Source organism: Diadema antillarum, unplaced genomic scaffold (genome assembly GCF_040938485.1).
Source record: "Diadema antillarum isolate AM-2024a unplaced genomic scaffold, OU_Dant_1.0 scf00000091, whole genome shotgun sequence".
Lineage (NCBI taxonomy): Eukaryota > Metazoa > Echinodermata > Echinoidea > Diadematoida > Diadematidae > Diadema > Diadema antillarum.
The window spans coordinates 579,116-600,238 of NW_027270980.1; the positions used below are offsets into that span (position 1 = coordinate 579,116).

At 40.0% G+C, this 21,123-nt stretch overlaps 1 protein-coding gene across 1 annotated transcript; it reads right to left on the bottom strand.

The window, feature by feature from the left end:
* Window positions 1-10,180: 10,180 nt before the first annotated feature.
* On the bottom strand, window positions 10,181-17,121 carry LOC139718208 (pinopsin-like). The gene is made up of 5 exons (XM_071629687.1): window positions 16,701-17,121; window positions 14,488-14,682; window positions 12,514-12,647; window positions 11,713-11,952; window positions 10,181-10,561 (listed from the first exon to the last, which is right to left on the bottom strand). The coding sequence occupies exons 1-5, from the start codon at window positions 17,119-17,121 to the stop codon at window positions 10,181-10,183; spliced, it is 1,371 nt and encodes a 456-aa protein (XP_071485788.1).
* Window positions 17,122-21,123: the final 4,002 nt, after the last annotated feature.

Here is a 21,123-nt window from a genome sequence, read left to right on the forward strand (position 1 = left end):
TCTATAATATTATGTTGCACAACATTCATGTAGGAACTAGAAGTATTTAAAGATGAACAGGGACATTTTCCTTTGTATGTGTTGCAATAAACATTAACAAAAAAGCTTGGATTTTTATAAGGGGCGTTGCCTTTTGTATAATATTATACTTGTTCCTCGTCTTTGGTGGATGATACTCCAACACAATATACCTGTGCGAAAGAGTATGTGCATAAAATATTTGTCTATGCCTATGTGTATAATGCTCAGCTCTTATTAGGTGAGATTCATCATTACTCGGTGATAAATTGTATCACACATGTCTTAACGGATATAGTTGAGTAATACTGTTTTTGTAAATTGTAAACTGACACATAACACGTAATGAGTCTGGTTTATTTTTTATGCGTTAATCCGTCAAACTGACGACAAACATTTGTCGGTAAAAAGTATGTAAAGTCAATGAGATATACGGCTCAGGTCGCTCTGGCTTGGTCCCGTAGCATTAAATCCCATTTTGTGGCACGCTCTGACGCACATCACGATATGGTCTACCGAGGCTTGCTCCGGCACGGTTCGTTTTGGGAAAAGTCACCTTGAACGGAAAGACAAATATGTGCATTCGATAATATTAAATTGATTTTTTTTTGTCTTTCATTCTTCGTGCAGACATCCGGCTTACATGAGGGAGAAACGCCCTCAATACAGAGAGCTGAAGACAGTCGGGACTCGCCTTCTGATGATAACAGTCCGCTGGAAGGGAAGGCAGTATTAACAACAAAGAGTCTCGATGATTCGTGTCTCAGCTATGGCACATCTAGGGCTCGACCCATGCTGCGAAGGCAACGTCCTGCATCAGGTTCCATGGACTCGGGCATCTCGACTTGGGATTCGATGTCCGTTTCGTCCGAACAGGAATCGGCATTGTCGATTAAGAGTGGCGAACGCGCCGAAGATCGACTACTGAACTTGTCGATGCTGCGTCGCCGACGAGAGACGATATGTGTGGCATCACTGAGCTCATTATTGGTCGCGACTTCCAATCAGAATGAAAAATCGTTGTCCGGGCAAAGCCAGAAGTCGCCCGAATCATGCCAGATCGAACATCGGTCTGACAGCGACATTGAGCATGGTGTTGAGGAGGAACTCCGGCAACGAATTATCCAACGAAAGACACAAATGTTGATCCAAGCGGCCAGCGGAAGCCGCAACGTGTCGTCAGCGGTTTCGCGCCTCGAAGCTCGCGCCCTCTACAAGACGACAAATGGTCGTCTGCGAAAGATTATGGACGATTTCATGAGCGAACGTACAACGGCCGATTTGCTCCGGATGAAGGCCGCGAAAACAGCTGCCGACAGGAAGAGGGAACCTAGACTGCAAAGGACTCCGGCATTTGACTCGGGCACTTGAGTTCACTTGACCTTATGGGAGCCTAAATGTATAATGCATTGCTTTGATTTGTGTACTCTATCACGCATCAATAAAGTATGTTTTACCTACATCTTCTTGGAAAAAGTGTTTACCTCGCACAACTGAAGCTTTATTTATTAATGCGCATATTCATGTCGAGTGACCGCTCGTTAACACCCCGCTTCCGTAGTCTGAAGCAACTATCACATGAAGCGACTTATCTCAAAATGTGGAAGTTTGAACGTGAGAGTGCAATGATAACGAGTGTCTTTTGATATAAGAAAATGTATGCTAGATATACAGACAAATTCGATAAGCATAGCTTTGCTGGCTGGCCGAATAAAAGCCGAAGGACTTTAATCCTAGTCTGTACATAAATGTTTATATACATATAAAGATTTTGACCACGTTGATCGCAAAATGATTTAACTCCAGTCTTGTTGATTTGAGACATTTGCGATTAAAAACACTTAAACAAAGAAAATAATACGAAAATATGGGATTTTTAAATCATAACTTTAATCCTATCATTTTGAGTAACATAATATCATGAGATATCACTGGATAAGGTTTTATTTCTCTCTACCTTATTATGGACTTTTTGCTACTAATTAGAATAGTGATTATCTGTTTTGAGATCAAGTCCTTCATAAGAAGTATATGATAATACATATATACATATACATAGTATATGTACATTATATGTATATATATGTGTGTGCGTGTTTGTTTGTTTGTGTGTGTGTGTGTGTGTGTGTGTGTGTGTGTGTGTGTGTGTGTGTGTTACTGATAGAATGACGTGTATTTTACGTGCAAAGCACTTGGGAGTCTCCAGGTTAAAAGCGTCATGCACGATGTAAATAAGCATCCTAAGCTGAACAAACAAAGGATATACATTATTTTGCGTTTGGTTCTCAACGCAAGTCTTTGTAAATCAATAGGGTAACGGGAGGTCGCCTGAATTTTTTGGTTGAATTAACTGACTGGCAGGCTGCTCTTTTACTGGAATCGTTCAGAAAACGGGCAATGCTAAGAGAGGATCATATAAGATGGATGTACTTGATACTTGATAACCTAAATTCAAATGAAAATAGTGATCCTTTTCGTTTTCTTTTGAATAGAGAGAATTGATTGGGCACTAGATTCATAACGCATGTATGTATTCCATCAGGCAATTGATATTCTTGGCAGTGTTCTTCTGACGACCAACAGGGAAAATACACGAATCTTCCTTTTCTTTTTTTCTTTTTTTTTTTGTGGTCTCCTTAAAGAAAGACATAGCTGGGTACATCGCATGCTTTTAGCGTTTGTGTACGTGTGTGTGTGTGTGTGTGTGTGTGTGTGTGTGTGTGTGTTCCTGGGAGCATATAAAGTTACACATGGGTACAATGATATAATAATACGGGAACAAAACGGCTGATATCGGAATTCAATTTAAAGAAAAGATAATTTGAGGACCAATATTTATAACTTCGCAACACGAATTTCGAGATGGGAAATGCAAAGCAACAAATTACATATACAAAAAAAATGATTAATTAAATAGTCATGTTATCGTAGGTTACTGCACGATTAGCAGAGAGCATACACTGCAGGTTCGTTTGTTTGTTTGTTTTTGTAAATCGCCCGGTTTGTGTCAGTAAGCACATTAGATTTTGATTGCCACTCTCATTTAAACACACTCTAAAATCATATTTTTACGTAACCAACAGATACGGTTAATGACGCAAATTCGTCAGCAGTCTGGATAACTTGTGTTATGATCTAAGTCAAAACGCTCAGGAATACGCTTTTGCCATCACATTTACGATTGGTTGTTTTGGAATTTGTTTCCCAATGGAACGATTTATATACGAAAATCTTCAACAGAGAAGAAGGAAGTTATTAGTTCAAGAACATGATGAAGATTGAACAGGCATGTGATGCACTTTGCTTGAATGTTAAAATGTTGGCTTATCTATCGTCAAAACTATTTGTGTGTGTGTGTGTGTGTGTGTGTAGGGATTACATAATTATATTCGAACGTGCTCTTTGATTCGACTCTGAGACTGATGAAAAGGTTTGTTTTCAATAGCTTTACACGAAAATTGCTCCGCCCATGTCCATGGCCAATCAAACCACACATTATAATCTTAAAAGCTGCGTCTACCACCATGCTCCCGGCGGCCACGGCAGCCCCATTTGCCCGAAACGCATTGCGCCGTAAGTAGTCTCCTGTCTTCTCCTCTTCGCATTCTAGACCTGTTCGATCCAGTCCTCGCCCCAGTGAACATGTAGCTTGAAATGGGGTTGCCGTGGTCGCCGGGAACGTCTGGCGTAAACGCAGCTTTACCCTTTGATACCAACGTGCATGGCGCCATTCTTCGATCGCGATCAAGGGGATCGTCGACATTTGACGCCCACGTGATGTCTGGTTGGCTATCTTATCCTTCAAGTGAATCGTGCAAAGTATGCACAATGAGTTCTTCATGGAAACCCCATAAAGTTCTGTCGCGGTAATATTATTCGTGTCTCACCACTGAAATAGAGGTAACGGTAAAAACCGTGTGAGGACATGATGTTATAAGTTATAACATCATGTCCTCACACTTTTTAACTGTGTACTGTCATTGTCATTTATTGCCGCGTTGATACACACACACCGTGCACACACAAATAAAAGTTTACAACACGCATTTACAGATGCACGCAGTAGCAAAGAGCATTCCAAATATCTCTGACTGCTAATTGGTAATTATGGATCGCTCAGCTGTGGGTTTGGCACCGATTCACAGCTGCGATGCTTTTATATACTCGGACTTCGATGCTTCGAAAGAGGTTTTCCCCAGCAACTGCACGCCCTTTTAACTATTATTCTTGCCAAAAGAACCGCCGTTGCGCAATCATTGAATGGGGAAAATTCGACTCTCCACCTGATAGAAGAGAGATAAATCAAATCTTTTTTTAGTGATTAACTCCCCAAACTGATTCCTCCGTCTTAAACACGCACAAGTAGACACACATCTTCAAGAATGATATGTAGGATGATAATAAAACCTCCGAGGAAGTATACTTGCTTCGAGAGACAGCAATGAAACAGAGGTAAAAAAAAAGGCAGTTACCTTTATCAAAATAAGATACTGTAGATGCTGTTATAGAGAGTGATTCCCATCAGAATACATGTATATATATAATATCTATACTCACATATATAATATATATAATGCAACACACACACACACACACATATGTATATATATATATATATTAATACAGTGTTTTGATCATTGTTGGTTTTGGTGAGAGTTTATGTCACAGAAAAGACTTATTTTCTCTATTCGAGACCTTCAAGATAATGTTGGATGAACTATAGACAGTCAAATCGTCGTCACTGTACCCAACACTAAATAGATTTGATGACAGTTTGCTCAGTCCTATAAGACCGATGTTGGAGGTAACATGCATGCTTTTAGCCTTGAGCTCATTTCTTTTTTTTTTTCTTTTTTTTTACAAACCATGAAGAGGCAATAACAGCTGCGTGGCTGAAGAAAATAAGGCCGTAATATATTCTTAAACCAATTAGTCACGAATCTGGGTGAACTTTCTGTAATGGTCTTCGAATCTGGGTGAACTTTCTGTAGTGGTCTTATATTTTACGTGTTTTTGTTGTTGTTGTTGTTGTTGTTATTGTTGTTGTTGTTGTTGGCGTTGTTGTTTGTTTGTTTGTTTTTGTTATCATGAAAAGACAAATATTACTGTCTTTCGTTCTTATGAATCATGAACCTTGTTTCATCTGGGATTTTCTTAATTAGAAAATGGTCGTTCAGTCCATCTGCCTTTCGAAACAACTAAATGACATGATTTTCTTTTCATTTTTACCAACAACAAGTCACACATCAATTGCATGAACCCATCATCTTACAATATGATCATTGATTGACAAGGATGAGCACACAACAATTCACACCTGTCTTACTCGTGTCGTCTTCGTCTTATTGTTGTTTAAGTCATGTTCATCACGACAGTATCTATGGATCTACAGACAGCCATCTCATCAGGAGCACCTTTTATTTTGCCTAGAACCAACTCCTTCACTAGGAAACACGTTATCTTGACTAGAACATTCAGCCGCCAAAAACATCTGGCTACTTTCTCTTTTCTTTTCCATTCTTCTTCTCTTTTTTTTAAGCAATAGCTGAGGTATATGCATGGCACCCTTTATACAGCAACTAAGCTTTTCACACATAAATATTGACGCCATATACTGTATGTCCCTCTCCCCCCCAAAAAAAATAATACAGTATGAAATACAATATGATTGATATTTCAGGGTGTAAGGATATTACATTATATCTATATTTTGCGAAATCACCATTCAGTTTGGTTAAGTGGTCACAGAAAATGTGGATCATTGTAAAGCATATCATGGGCCTGATTCTTCCAAGTTTATATAACACTTGGGTGCTCTCGGAACGGCATAATGTGTGATCACAATGGACAGAACTTGGAGGGAAGAGATTCCGTACATGCAAAAAACCACCCCCCCCCCAAAAAAAAAAAAAAAAAAACACCTCACTTCTCTTTGACCACTGAAGCAATTCAGATGGGGTTTTCTGTAAGATGTAGGTACTAGGTTATAGTTTCATACCCTAAAATTGTATTTGGATTGATTCACCATTTTTAAAGTTATCGCTGCAGAGGATCCCATTGCATTTTTTTTTATTTTGTGGGACATACGGTAGAGATTTCGTATGCAAACAATCGGATATTTCTGATGATAATCTTACCCAGAATCTATCGGTTTCTTCTTAAGAAAACTCTGAGGGACATTAAGATATCACAGGACCACAGTGTGCTGTAAGTATATATCACAACAGAATGGCAGAAGCAATAACGATGTTGTATCGCCCGTGACAGAAGGTATCTCTTTTATCGGATAAAACTATTGAAAATGCCTTCATCAAGTGTGAAGCCAGACAAACTTCATTTATCGACTCATTTAGACCAATGTAATTGCTCATTACATAAACAGTATAACCCTTCCAGGTGACCTTATCCTTATTTGAATGAATCATGATTCATGACATACTCACAATTAATTTACGAATGATTCAGAAAATCGTATCAACTGGATAACAAAAAACATTCAATAAGGCACTGACGCCATCAACAGCCTTGTGTGACATCACCCACTTTACATACATGACAACACATGCAAGATATGGAAAAAAAAAACATTAACTATTTTCACCTTTTGGTCCAATGAAACAAGGACGATATTGCTACCGGAACAAAACTTCCTTCCTTATTTTTCACTTACTTACATGCGATTTAAGACCAAGCCAAATTCATTTTGTGAGCATTCATTTCGTTAAACATCTGTTACCATGTCCATCGAACAATAATAGTGATTAAATGACCACACATGTCAATACTGACCGAGGAACTACAGGAGAACCACGATTTAGTCAGGTGTTACTAAAATGTAAAATGTTAAGATGTAACGTCAAAACAAGCATAGTTCTTGGCAAAAACTCATTAAAAAACGGTTTCGAAATTGTGAAAAATGTCGTTCTCGAGAAACGGTGACATCGGTCACAATTGCACATACAGTGTATTACAAATCAAGTAGTTTGAGGGGGTGCTGTTCGTTATTCCGAAAATTCGCTATTCCGAAGGTTCGTTATTCCGAAGGGTCGTTAATCCGAAACACACAAATTCCCTATACCTAGAGGTTCGTTAATCCGAACATTTGTGGTGTTATTCCGAAGGTTCGTTATTCCGAAGATTCGTTAATCCGAAAATGAAATTCGGAACAATGAGCCTTCGGAATAACGAATCTTCGGACTAAAGAGCCTTCAGAATAACGAACCTTCGGAATAACGAGCTGTAACCGTTTGAGGTCATTCCCTAACAACTCTTAATGTATTAGTCATTCACCTAATTTTCCGTTTTCATGCAGTGAATTAAACACTATTTGACCAAAAAAAAAATTGAATCTTTTTATCAAGTTATTTTAGATTATAGGGATTGTAATGATAGTTCTGGTGATTCTGACCGGACTTGCTGAAATCTTCGACTTATAGACATTACTAGATTATAATGTTGAAGCCAATGGGATATTTCGTAAGAATAATGACGGTATGATAGGTCATCTAATCGGAGATTTACAATATTATGCAACTTTGACTGATATCACTCACTGATGATGTTTGTAAAAATCATGTGAAAGGAGATTCGCATGAAGCTGTAGGCCCTACTGTTCTCGCCTTTGATGTTGTCGAGTATACATTGAACAAGTTAATACACACAAAGATCCTGGAAAACCCACTTGTTTACAAATTTGCGCTCCTCTAAGGCAGTATGGTCTTTGCAGGATTCAGGCATGCCGACGAAAATACACCCCTAACAAACACAAATTCTACAGCTATTGCAAATAGCAGGCCTACCTATCACGTCAGGACATCCAGGCCAGTGGGAATTTAGTTTGTGATTACATCTACGCAGGAGACGGCGTGGAGAGCCAAACGCGCCAACTGAAGCCATCATTCACTTTGATCAGTAACCCCACGCGTTTTCAGCTGAGCCTGAACACAGTTTTCGCCGATTCTTTCCCCATTGTCAAACATAAGTTACGTTCAGACGGCAGGCCCTAACCTCGAGGATAGGAAACCTCGAGGTTTAGCTCTTGCCCCCTAACTACGACGTGTGTCCACACGACGAATCTTAACCTCGAGGTTACGAAACCTCGAGGTTAAGCTTCTGCCCCCCGTAACTACGAGTGGGTCCCATTCGATGTTCAAACCACAAAACCGGAAGTTTCAGCCCACACTGCTAACAAGGCGTCTATTTATTCTTACGTCCAACCCTGTCGGACTCGCTTACAGGTACTCTTTACTGTCATGGTATGCAGAGATAGCACTGCACTGATGACTTTATGCCTTTATGAAGATATTCGTCGAAAACATTTTTTTTTTTTTTTTTTTTTAGCGTCGGAGAAGAATATAGAATACAGCAGCGAGTTCGACGTGTTCAGTTTGAGAGATCAAGCGCATGGGAAGAAAAGATGATGTTGTTGTGTCGTGCGTCATAGGTTTTTCACGTGTAGTGTATTTGTGGTGTACGTTTGGGAGGTTGACCCGGAAGCAGAGGGAAATTGTGGGGGCTGGAGTTTACGGCGAGTTCACTCTTAACTTCGAGTTCGTTGTTTTTTGTGTCCACACGGTGCTTAAGTACGAGTGGGGACCCCCCGCGGCTCGTGGTTAGAGCGCTAACCATAAGATTTCTCGTGGCTCGAAACATCGAGCAAACCTCGAGGTTTGCTAACTACGAGTGCGTCTTCACGGTCCCTAACTACAAGCTCTAACCTTGAAGTTTCCTAACTTCGAGGTTAAGGGCTCCCGTCTGAACGTAACTATAGTTACGTTCAGACGGCAGGCCCTAACCTCGAAGTTAGGAAACTTCGAGGTTTCGCTTTTGCCCCCTAACTACGACGTGTGTCCACACGACGAATCTTAACCTCGAGGTTACGAAACTTCGAGGTTAAGCTTCTGCCCCCCTTAACTACGAGTGGGTCCCACAAAACCGGAAGTTTCAGCCCACACTGCTAACAAGGCGTCTATTTATTCTTTAGTCGAACCCTGTCGGACTCGCTTACGGGTACTCTCTTTCTCTGTCATGGTATGCAGAGATAGCACTGCACTGATGACTTTATGCCTTTATGAAGATATTCGTCGAAAACATTTTTTTAGCGTCGGAGAAGAATATAGAATACAGTTTGATAGCGAGTTCGACGTGTTCAGTTTCAGAGATCAAGCGCATGGGAAGAAAAGATGATTTTGTTGTGCCATGCGTTATAAGTTTTTCACGTGTGGTGTATTTGTGGTGTACGTTTGGGAGGTTGACCCGGAAGCAGAGGGAAATTGTGGGGGCCGGAGTTTACGGCGAGGTCACTCTTAACTTCGAGTTCGTTGTGTTTTGTGTCCACACGGTGCTTAACTACGAGTGGGGACCCCCCGCGGCTCGTGGTTAGAGCGCTAACCATAAGATTTCTCGTGGCTCGAAACTTCGAGCAAACCTCGAGGTTTGCTAACTACGAGTGCGTCTTCACGGTCCCTAACTACAAGCTCTAACCTCGAAGTTTCCTAACTTCGAGGTTAAGGGCTCCCGTCTGAACGTAACTTATAAGTTACGTTCAGACGGGAGCCCTTAGTTACGTTCAGACGGCAGTAACATTGTGACGTCATTAGTGAGGATGTGGGTTAGCTAAAAGGCTGCCACAGGAAAGAAACACCCTGTGTGTCAAAGAGGAAAATATGCAGTTTCGACGTTTTTATGGTTTGTTTGTTTTTTGTGTTTTTTTTTTTCAATTCTATGATAATATTATGAAGACGGCCTAACGCAAGCGCAGAGACTCAGTTGTGAAGTCGCATATGTCTATGGCTGTGAGGCGGAGAAAATTTTCCCGTCAGACAATTCAAGCTTATTGGCAAGCAGTAGGGCATTGGCAGGCATTATTCGTACCTATTTCAATGTTTAGCTTGAGAATGGAATGTTGTTTGTGTACAGCAGGACTTCATCGCGTAAAAAGAGAGCAGTACGTGCTCCTGGCTTCATGATCGGAGAGGCTTCGAATTCCAACACACTTTCAAGCAGAATCTATAGACTAAATTTCCAAATCATAATCTGCCGCTTACAAACCAGCATTAGGAATACGGATCAAAGTCTTCAGTTGAAGTTCTTTTTGTCTCCGTGTTTGTGATATTTCCTCCTTGTCCTCCTCATCCTTTTCCCAAAATTTTGATCATCTGAATCAGCATTCAGCTGGAGGAAGACTGCCCACATTGTTTCTGGGTAGTTTCGATGGCTGCTCGATGGACGAAGATGTTCCTTCCCCGTCCTCATTTTTCCCCGCAACCTGAATCTGTCGAACCTTTGTCGATGTCTCGGGGACTCGTCCCTCAACAGCCGCGACGTCCTGTTTCGTCTTGTCCTCGGCGCATTCGAGAGGGATGTCGAGCGCCGACGTCGCAGTCGGGAGACTCGAGACACGATCGCGCCGCGGACGGGCAGCGGGTCTGGTGGAATTCCCTCCCGTCCGCCGCCCGCGTCGTGAGTCATCCCCTGCGTCGGATTCCTCGCGTTCGAAGGGGTTCCTGCCGCAGCATAACATGTCGATGAGGGCATCTTTGAACTAGAGAATCGAAACAGACACCTTTTAAACAACAGTTCAAACATTGTTCACAACACATCTAAACCATTCACCAATAATGATAAAACAATCTGGCTCTGTCATTGTTGCCATGTAATGTTTGTTCTGTATCTTCATCTGTTTTGTATCTCTGACTATCATGATTTCGATACATTGGTGCATATCATGATCAGATGTTCAGGTCACACTCGCCACAAGCTTTATATTTCTGAAGATGTGTCCCCATCAGTTGATCCCATTTTAGTTGTACTCATGTATAGTACTTGCTGGAAGCGCTTTGTGTCTGTTTAAAAAAGCGCTATATAAATATTGGTCATTAATATCAATATTATTATTATTATTATTATTATTATCATTATTATTATTATTAAATAAATGTCATTGAACTTATAACTGAACTGAATCGAAATATCTTATTCAAAGATGAACACTGACTTAGACGAATCATTACGAAACAGACTAACAAACCTAAACTAATCAATAGAAACAAGAGCACAAAGATTAACGAAACTTAACTTTCGACTACGCATGTACAGAAACCGGTGACTTCATATCATTGTGAAGTTTGCACTCAAAACATTGAAAGTGTTGAATGGTAGCAACGAGGGATATAATATATAGAGCTTTAAATCTTCGACCAAGACGACGCCATTGGGCCAAAAAAAAAAAGTGTTCTGCACATGCGCAAGGCCATTCTTTCCATTGTCCAACCCTGGAGGAGGCGTCGTCTTAGCGTTCACGTCGCTGATCTAAAGCTATCTATATACTATTTGCCTTTCTAGTGTTGCATCCATGACGTATCGAATTGTTATCACTTTTGAATATGCGGCAACCTGCATCATTTGAAACTCCATGCTATGTTTTATCTTGCTTATCGTAACGTAGGGTCTACGTACATCTTCTTCGGAGTCTTCCGGAAACAAATCAATATTGTTTGAAATACATATAATCGTGAATAGCCTACATCATTCAAATACTCATCCAAACGAAATATGACTGTGACATCTATTCTGGTTTCAACATGGACCTAACCATGGTTTCTTTCCTAAAGACAACAGAACAACTATTGCATGCGGGATAACTTCTGAGTGACGTTTTTGTCTACATCCCGAGTTGCGTTATACACCGCTTACCTGTTTGTTCATGTAGAAATAGATGATTGGATTGTACACGGTGCAGAGTTTGGCGAAGAAGGACGGTAGGGTGGCCGCCACTGGCCCAAACTGTGGGTTCTCTCCGAACGACACGTAGAGGGAGAAGATGGCGTAGGGACTCCAGTTAACCATGAAAAACCCCACCATCAGGACAACCATCTTGGTGACTTTTCTGTCAGCCTTGGCGTCTGTGGACTGGGCGGCCTGGCTGCTGGCGATCTGGACACATCCAAACAAACAAACAAATAAATATACAAACAAGGAAACGCAATCATTCACTTATCTCTTACAAGGGTTATTAATCAGCATGTGAATGACCGTGACTGCGTCTTCATTTTATAATTTTACTTCTTTTTCATTTTAGGAGAGAAGATTAACACAAGACAGCTAATTTGAGATGAAAACATGCAAAAATAATATAGCAAATATGAATAACCTGTAATATGAGGAACCTACTAAAACAGAAGCTTGTGGAATGTAGACTCTATGGTGCATGAGTAAGGAATTAAGAGTTAGATGCAATGTATCATTGACGAAAGTGACAAAACATACGAGAAGACATGACGTTGAGAATGCAATAAAGTTACATAACGCACAGAATCTCCCACATTCTTCTAGATAATTATTGAACCTTTATCATTATTATGACCAATCTGTTATTGGTTATTATTGGCAATCTGTTATTATTTTTCGTTATCTCTCAGTTGCGTCTATATAAAATCATTTTGTGATCAAAATCATGGCAACCACATCAAACTATTCATCCAAGCCTGTATATACCTTTTTCACTGCGAAGATGAGAAGAGAATAAGACGCAATAATGATCGTCAGTGGAATCGCAAGGATAGCGATGAAGATGAAGATGATGTAAGTCGAATCCGAGGGTCTCCTTGAATTCCAGTTGATGGCACATGCTGTAGAAAACAGACATGAAACAAATATATATGCACACACGAGCCGTAAGCAATCTGTCAGGGGCGGATCTAGCTTTTTTCCAAGGAGGGGGTTTAAGGGTTGAGCTGGGTATTGCAAAGTGAGTGAGAGCAAAGCGAGTGGGGGGGGGGGAGGGTGTGGGAGGGTGGTATCCCCCCTCCCACAGTAGGGAGATTTTCAATTTTTAGGATTGCCAGCTTGCAATTTTAAGCATATTAATTACTTTGCATGCTCTATTTTCTCTCTCTCTCTCTCTTTTTGCCAAACATATATACAATGTATATATATATATATATATATATATATTTTTTTTTTTTGGAGGGGGGGGGGGGGGTTGGTGCAGCCCCACCCGCGCCCCAAGCGCAGTGGAACATGTCTGGTTTGGGGGGGGGGGGAGGGCAAAATTTCGACGGGGATGGGCACATTGACGTGATGGTTTGAGATCCTCGGCGAGGGAGCGAAGCGACCGAGCGGGGGGAGGGGGAGTACAAAAGTCGCGTTTATAGAGCATTTAAAAGCAAATTTCTAGGAAATTAAAAAGTGGATAGAATCATTTGCAAATGACTATGATTATACGGGGGTATAACATTATTTCATGAGACGGTGTGAGATCCGCGGCGAGAGCGAAGCGACAGAGCGGGGGAGGGTGTGGGAGGAGGATATACCTCTTCCCATGTCCCACGCATAGGGACTTTTTGTAAAAACAGAGTATAAAAGTCGCGTTTCTAGAGCATTTAAATCAAATTCCTAGGGAACTAAACACAGTAAAAAAAATCCCCGCGAAGGACTATGATCATAAATTATGCAAACTATTCATTCTATTATAAGTATGGACAGAGCGAGCGAGCCACTCTCACTTTGCCATTCGTCTGAAATGTATTCATTAAAAGCTAAAACGTAATCGCATTGTTTGAGCAATAAAAATTATTCTTGTATTACAAGAAAGCATAGAAGAAAAGAAAAAAAGTAGGCTTTACTAAAGGTATGTTCCACGGGGCACACTCGAGGACGCGAGGCTACCATCTATACACTAAATTTACTCATAAAGTAAATATTAGTGTATAAAGATATGATAATGTATATTGATAGTGTATTATAATTTTCGCCCCGTTAGGGGCGACAATTTTGCATATTCAGTTTTAAAATTGACAGCTTTTACGCAAGAAAAGTGCCTTTATTGTTGATTTTGGTCTTCAAATAATTGACTAATTAGTTGTTGTTTGTTTGTATGTTCTTTTTTTTTTACTTGGCAGCCCAAGAGGGGGGTTTAAACCCCCTAAACCCCCCTGTAGATCCGCCACTGTCTGTAGAGGGTGGCATCTCAGTTAGCGTGCAAAACGCCTCTAGTAGAAATGAAAAATGTATTGACGAGGCTAAGTACCTGCTGAACGGCCGACGGCAGCCGTCTCTTCTTCCAGAGATTTCGTTAGTAGAAAAGAACGCGCTGGTTTCAAATATAGCAATTTGGTTTTAAGAAAAATACCTCTGATGACAATAAAGAAAAGATTGTTTCTTCCTCGTCAAACTTTGTGATGCCAAGCGTTTGTCACTATTTACCATTTCATTTCTATGACTGTTGATTTGTTGCACTTATTTATAAAATGGTTCCTGATTCATGCAAATACGATAGAGGCAAGAGGTTTCAACACTGTTGCTCTGCACTTTTGTTCATCCGTGTAATTTCGTTTGTTTATTAACTTGTATGCTGCCCTATACATGTCTGTGGCATAAGAGGGAAGTAAGTAAGTATTCACTAGTACACTAATGTGATTGTTGCCTAGGTAGATCATCTGCAACGACCAGGGCTCGAAGGTTACTCACAGGTCCCCGGTCCTTCGTAGCCGAAGGAGTTCCAGCCGAACCAAGGGGGCAGGCAGATGATTAGCGAATAGATCCAGGAGAGGGCGATGAAGAGCGCTGCCGAGCGATGGTTTAGCCGCTGGGCGAGGAACGGGCGGACGACGAGCAGGCACCGGTGCACGGACAGCACGGCCAGAATCACTATCTGCTCACAGCCTGCCGATTAGATCGACCGACAGATAAAAACTTGTCTTTAAAATTGATCACGTTGATGATATATTTGCCATCTCTGCCGACGTTCAATTTTTATACAGCCCGTGCAAGTCATTATCTAAGACAATTATCTCCTTCACTCGCCACATGCCTTTCAATCATCTCCACCATCATTCCAAATACAATGAAGTATTATGATATCAATAATTCCAAGATAAGCACGAAAAAATTGTGAGATGGCGCAGGTAAAGACATGTGACTGGAGCCTAATGACAATTTTTCACACAAAGACACATTGGAAAAAAAAGCAAATTAATAGACAAGCACAAACACGCCTAAACCCCACACAAAATGAAAGAAAAATGGAACATAATTATTCTAGCAGAACAGCTCCCACACCTGCTACACGAATAACTCAACTGTATACTTTCTATGTTACAGCAGGGAAAACTATCAAAATAAGAACTATAATAGTAAGTACAAGTACGTGAGAACTAATGGCCATGATTGATGCTAGCACATAAGAGTCATTTTAAGTGGCTTAAATATTTTAAGTTCCTTGCGACGACTACTAAAAACAGAAACACAACACATGCAAAATGAATGACGTCCATGCACGCGTATTGATCAAATGTTGATACCGATGTTGAGGAAAACAAAACGTGTATGCCGTTCCATTCATGGTTTTTATGGTTATTTTTTTTTCTTCTTGTAATTCCGATTCCTGAATAAATTTACAAGATGACAAGCCTTATATATTTTCTTTTAGGAGCAATCACGACGATAATTTGCTTCGATACCAAGCAATGCAATCCATCTCGTTGTTAGCTCTTTCAAATTTACCATTCAACTCATTTTTACAGTTGTACATAAATCAAAGAGATTCAATCGATGAAGTCAAAGATAAACATAAAAAGTGAAATAATCGCATTTACGAAACACAGTTAAAGTAGTCTCAAATCCATCGTGTAAGTACTTAAATCTATACTTGTCATAGTTCTCCCACTCCGAGTGATATCATGATGTTGTTACAATCATATGGATGAAGATTCGTTGCTGGTTTAAAGCTCAGAAACACATGAATAATGCACAAAACGAAGGGTTGTTTTGAGAGGTTTGTGCGGCCTAAAAGTATAACAACCACCCTCGAATTTGTGTGTAAGGCTCGGCATGGATGAACAGCGAGGATTTCTGCCTTTTTGTCACTCCAGTATCCAAGCCCTGAAGACATGATCATGAACAATCCAAAAATTGTGAGTGAGATATGAATTTTCTTCAATTTCATATCTCCTCTCTGTAAAAGTGAAATTTGCAAGATCGCAACTGCTGATCTACATTTTAGCAAACATGGTAAAAGAACAAGAATCCGGAAATCTGTTCATAAGAATGGGCGTGGATGTACGGAGGGGATTATCTCTTCTTTTACATTTCCAATATCTAGGCCCCCTAAAACATTATTAGCTTCTCTTTCCGCGGAAGGAGAAACGCATCTTTGTTTCGATTTGACGGCAAGAGTCCATATTTAAAGGGGAGGTATAGTTTTGGTTGAGATAGGGATTTAGGTTTTAACTTTTTGCGAGATAAGTAGTTCAAACGACTCATATGAAATATTAAAAAGCATACCGTTCTAAGAGGAATTAAAAGTTTACTTGCTGAAAATCGGGGTTGAAATGGCTGAGATATCGAAAAACAAAGCAAAGCAAAGTGATCATAATAATAGGTGGGTCCCACCTTTTTTATGTCCTATCTATTTTTGGATATCTCAGCCATTTCAAAACCGATTTTTCCTCAAACAAACGTTCAATTCCTCCTAGACTTGTATACTCTTTAATATTTCATATAAGTGGGTTCTGATTATCTCACAAAAAGTTAAAACCTGAATCTCCATCTCAACCAAAACTATACCATTCCTTTAAGACGCAAATAGATGGATGAATGAAACAAACAAACAAACAAACAAACAAACAAGCAAACAAACAAACAGATAGGTGATTTAAGGAGTGAGAAGATAATGATCTGACCTGCAACCATGACTAAGAAGGCGTAAATAGTGCAGCCAAGATCGCCGTAAAGCCACCTGCCAGCAAGGTTAGAGGCGAACGTGAAGGGCGAAGCGAGGCACGACACGATCATGTCGCAGATGGTGACGTTCAGGAGGAAGCTGTTGATGGGGATCCTCAGCGACTCGTAGCGGAAGAAGAGCACCAAGACCGTGCCGTTGTTGAGTATGCCAAAGACGGTGAGAAACCCCGTGTACACGGCCAGAGCTGTGAAGGCGGCGCGAGAGACGTTAACCACCAAACTCGGACCGACGGTCGTTTCGTTAACGCCGATAACAGTCGTGCTGGCCACAGCACTCGACGTCGTCATCGTCGAAGAAAACGGCAGTGTCGAGTCGAATGGTGAAGAGGGCGATGAGCTTGGCAAAAGCTGAGTCGTCATCGTGTCGACAGACAGATTATTCATGTCTGCGGGTCTGATTTCAGATTGTCAATTGCTACAGCAAATAGAAACAGGGAAATCGAGAGAGAGAGAGAGCGTACTAAAATTTGAAATAATATTCATAAACCCAGGGGACGCGACCCCGTGGTGCAGTGTGTGTCTGTGCAAATATGCCTATACATCCTGAATTAGTATTGAATACTATCTGGAGGTGTGCGCTAGTGCCAACGTTTGATGCGTATCTGTGCGCTGCGTAATGACGCTCATCGCGTGTCGCCCCCTAGCACCGATTGAGCAAAACTACATCGCTGAAACGATTCTGGCAGTATGATGAGAAATGTAATAGAATAAACACAACCCCGAAAACATATCAGCATAAAGCGGCGCACCAATGCCAATGCTCCAGCCTGATAATAACTATATAATGACAGGTATTAAAAAAAGGTGACGTTGGTGCATACGTTGTTCATATATCAGAGATCGAGCGAGTGTGTGTGTGTGGGAGGGGGGTGGGAAAGAAAGAGAGGGCACGAGAGAGAATACGTGCTTATGAAACGGTGCAGTTTTCCTTGATGAGTTTGAGTTGCGTTATAAACAAGGCCTTCTTATACAACTACCCTTGAACGTCTTACCCTCGCCTGAGCAAGATACAAATAGCCTGCACACCACGTGTGTCGAATGATTCAGGTGGGTAAAATGTACTTCATGAAATATAAAATCAAAAGTTATATATATATATATATATATATATATATATATATATATATATATGAATATAAAGGTATATTTTTCTATTTATATGTATTTATATATACTGCGCATATGACATTTAGATATCAACTGACATAGATATAGTATTGTATTGCCCAGTTTTACTAGATAATGATAAAAAATGAGTAAATAGTCAGAGAGGAAATAAATAGTAGGACCTAACCAGTCAAAGGCCGAATTAGATAAACTCATGAATCTTTACCAACTCTGAAACCTCATGATATGTGCATTCGTACCTTTTGTAGTCACGTATAATCTTCCCAAAGTATTGATACATTTAATTGAAAGCGAAGGCAAATCAGAATGTGATGAAACACACAACGAAGAGAGCACCCAGTAGCAAAGTATTACGCGAAATGAATCATACCATTTCTCCCTTTTCTTACCCTCGTGTAGGAGGGGTTGCATATCAATATTCATTGTCATACGTACTCTTTTTTTTTTTTTTACATACATCCTATCAACTCTGTAATTCATCTTGTCTCATTCCGTTCAGCGAGGATAATGAAAGAAAAAAAGTGATGTTGAAGGATCTCGTCAAAATATACCTCCTAGTCGTTAGAACGTAGTTAATTTGGAAACGAAAATAACAAATTCTAAAGGAGAGTAATATAAAAAGATGACGAGAGTTCAAAATTACCTAATTCCAAGTCACGTTATCGACTAACTTGATTCTCTCTCACCTTTCTAGGAAGTATTTCATGAAGCGTTTTGTCTGGGATTTTCTGAGCCAGTCAGATGCAAGGATTTCGGGAGCTTGAAACAGTTTTCAGGAACTGAGAAGTTAAATTAGACTCTGCCCTATTAGTGGCAGCTTTACGTGAAATGAGATTGTCCTTTACTCTCTCATTACCTTCTGGCACCAGATGGCCTCTTCATTTTGTGGGATATTTGCAGTAATGAACACAATAGTCGCTAATTAAGAGCTATTGGTGTGTTTTTTTTCCTATAAATGAAAATTTAGAATATTTGATGTTGTTGTTAAGTAATTTCCTTAGAAGCTTGTGAACATCTAAAATGAGTGATAGTGTGATTTTTACTGAACTATTGGCGAATAAATGCGTTGCAATGTTTATCCCCCACGTAAACGCACGCCCTGGTTTATACAAACATGGACCTCTGTAAGAGTGCACAATGGGCATTCAACCACATTGAACGTGGACCTTCTGTAAAACTCATGCTCATATGGTTTAGACAGACATTCGCCTGCGTTATTATACACAAACAGGCGTTCAGCCAAATTGGACGTTGACCCTAAAGGATGCCGCCAGGCAGTTATAGCTGTTTTTTTTTTTTTGTATCATGGCAGATACTCTACTCATAAACATACTTCACAACTCTTTTTCATTGCAAAAAGTCCTACCGACTCCATTGAACGACAAACCTAGGCCCTATGTGCACTGGAATCTTGTGTCGGTTTGATGTCCTTTAACGACAAATCACTCGATGCAATCAATCAATCTAGATTATTAATGCAATATTATGATTTTCTTTTAAGTAAAATTTATTGGAAGCGTTCTCCGGAGTGACGTCATCATCTTATCTGAGTCACGTGATTAAATGATTGCACCTGCTATAGCGCAGTTGCGTGAAATCACGACCAAACTTCTGAATTCCACCACGTTGGAGGTGTCATTCAGTGTGTCATTACTCACTCATTAGAATTTGGAATACATCAGACCCGTGGTATTTGATGCCGACGCAGCAACACGATCTGCAGATTGTATGGGTATGAGGTTAAACGGTACCTTTACTCTCCCCTTTCCACCACTTGAAATATGTAGTAGAAAATGCAATCCGTTCTGATTGAACTCTGTACCATGTAAGGTTCTCAGTTATTGTATCTATGTATGTAAGCATGTCTTCTTAGGGGACACAATTAAGTGAATAATCAAACGAAATAAATTGAAATGTAAGGGAAACAAAAATCGAAATAAATCAAAATAACATCAGAAGGATTTCAATCTGTGTGTGAAAGTGTCTTGTTTCGCTCTAACATAAAGTTTCCCTTCTCCTATAATCGAGAACTATACGGCATTTGCTGCGGTACGCTGTAATTGCGTGGTTCATAGGACTAACCAGAACGGGCCGTCCGGCAATCTTTATCATGGGCTTTTCAATCATACATGAAGGATTTATTCGGCATGCCTGTTAATCTCAATTACGCTGGTATTCTGACAATGTGCTTACATGATGCGTTCAAACCAAAATTTCTGATGAGTTCCTCCGACAAGCTTCATCGGAAACTCAACGCGACGATAGAGCGAAAGAAGACCTTCGCGTAAAATTCCGGTCATTAAATCTATAATCAATTTCCTATGAAGTGAAAGACGTGGCCACGAGACAATAACACCGTCGCGTGCTTACAAACGTGCATGATATACATACGCAGGGCGCAGGGCTGCAAAACTCTATGAAAGAATGCACATATTTATGCATATTTGAGTGTGGATATTTCTTCCTTACATTTGTGTACCCAATTTCATAATATGCATATTGGCAGAGGAGAGGGAGACAACTGCTGTGAAAAGTAGAGTCCAATGAGAACAGTTCTTGCTTGGTCAAGCATGCGGTGTCAGTTCTTTTGCTCTTGAACATTGCACGAGGTGTCTCTACATACATGAACACAGAAATAAGATAGAAGTATAGAAAGATTTCTGTACGCATAAGTACAAAGAAAGCACACATGCACGCCCACACAAACAAACACACACATATATAATGAACTGTATACAACATATTTATATGCATATCATATTATATACCGTATATGCACATGTTATATTTGAATAGACAGGTACTGATATAGAGTTCTGTACACATTTTGTTTATGTGTTTTCTTTTCTTCTTCTTTCTTACTTTTTTCCGTAAAATCTTAGGTAGGTTTGTACCCTTGCTGTATACAAAATGTACATGTACTTTTCTTTCCTTTTCTTGTACTCAAGATTTAGAAATATAATGGTTATTTGTAGTGTTAAAATTGTATTAATTATATAGACAGTATGTTTGAATGTGATGTCTTCTATGTATCCATTTAAATGGCTATGATGTGACTCTGTTTATATCAAAATGTATAATTTTGAATATCTGTGTAATTCGACCTTTAGTCGCCCACTCAGATTTTTTTTGAATAAAGACTTTTTAATCAATCAATCAATCAATCATTAATTTCGTATGTAATTAGAGATGTTGTTCGTCTGCGCTCATGCGAATACACACTCATGTACATAT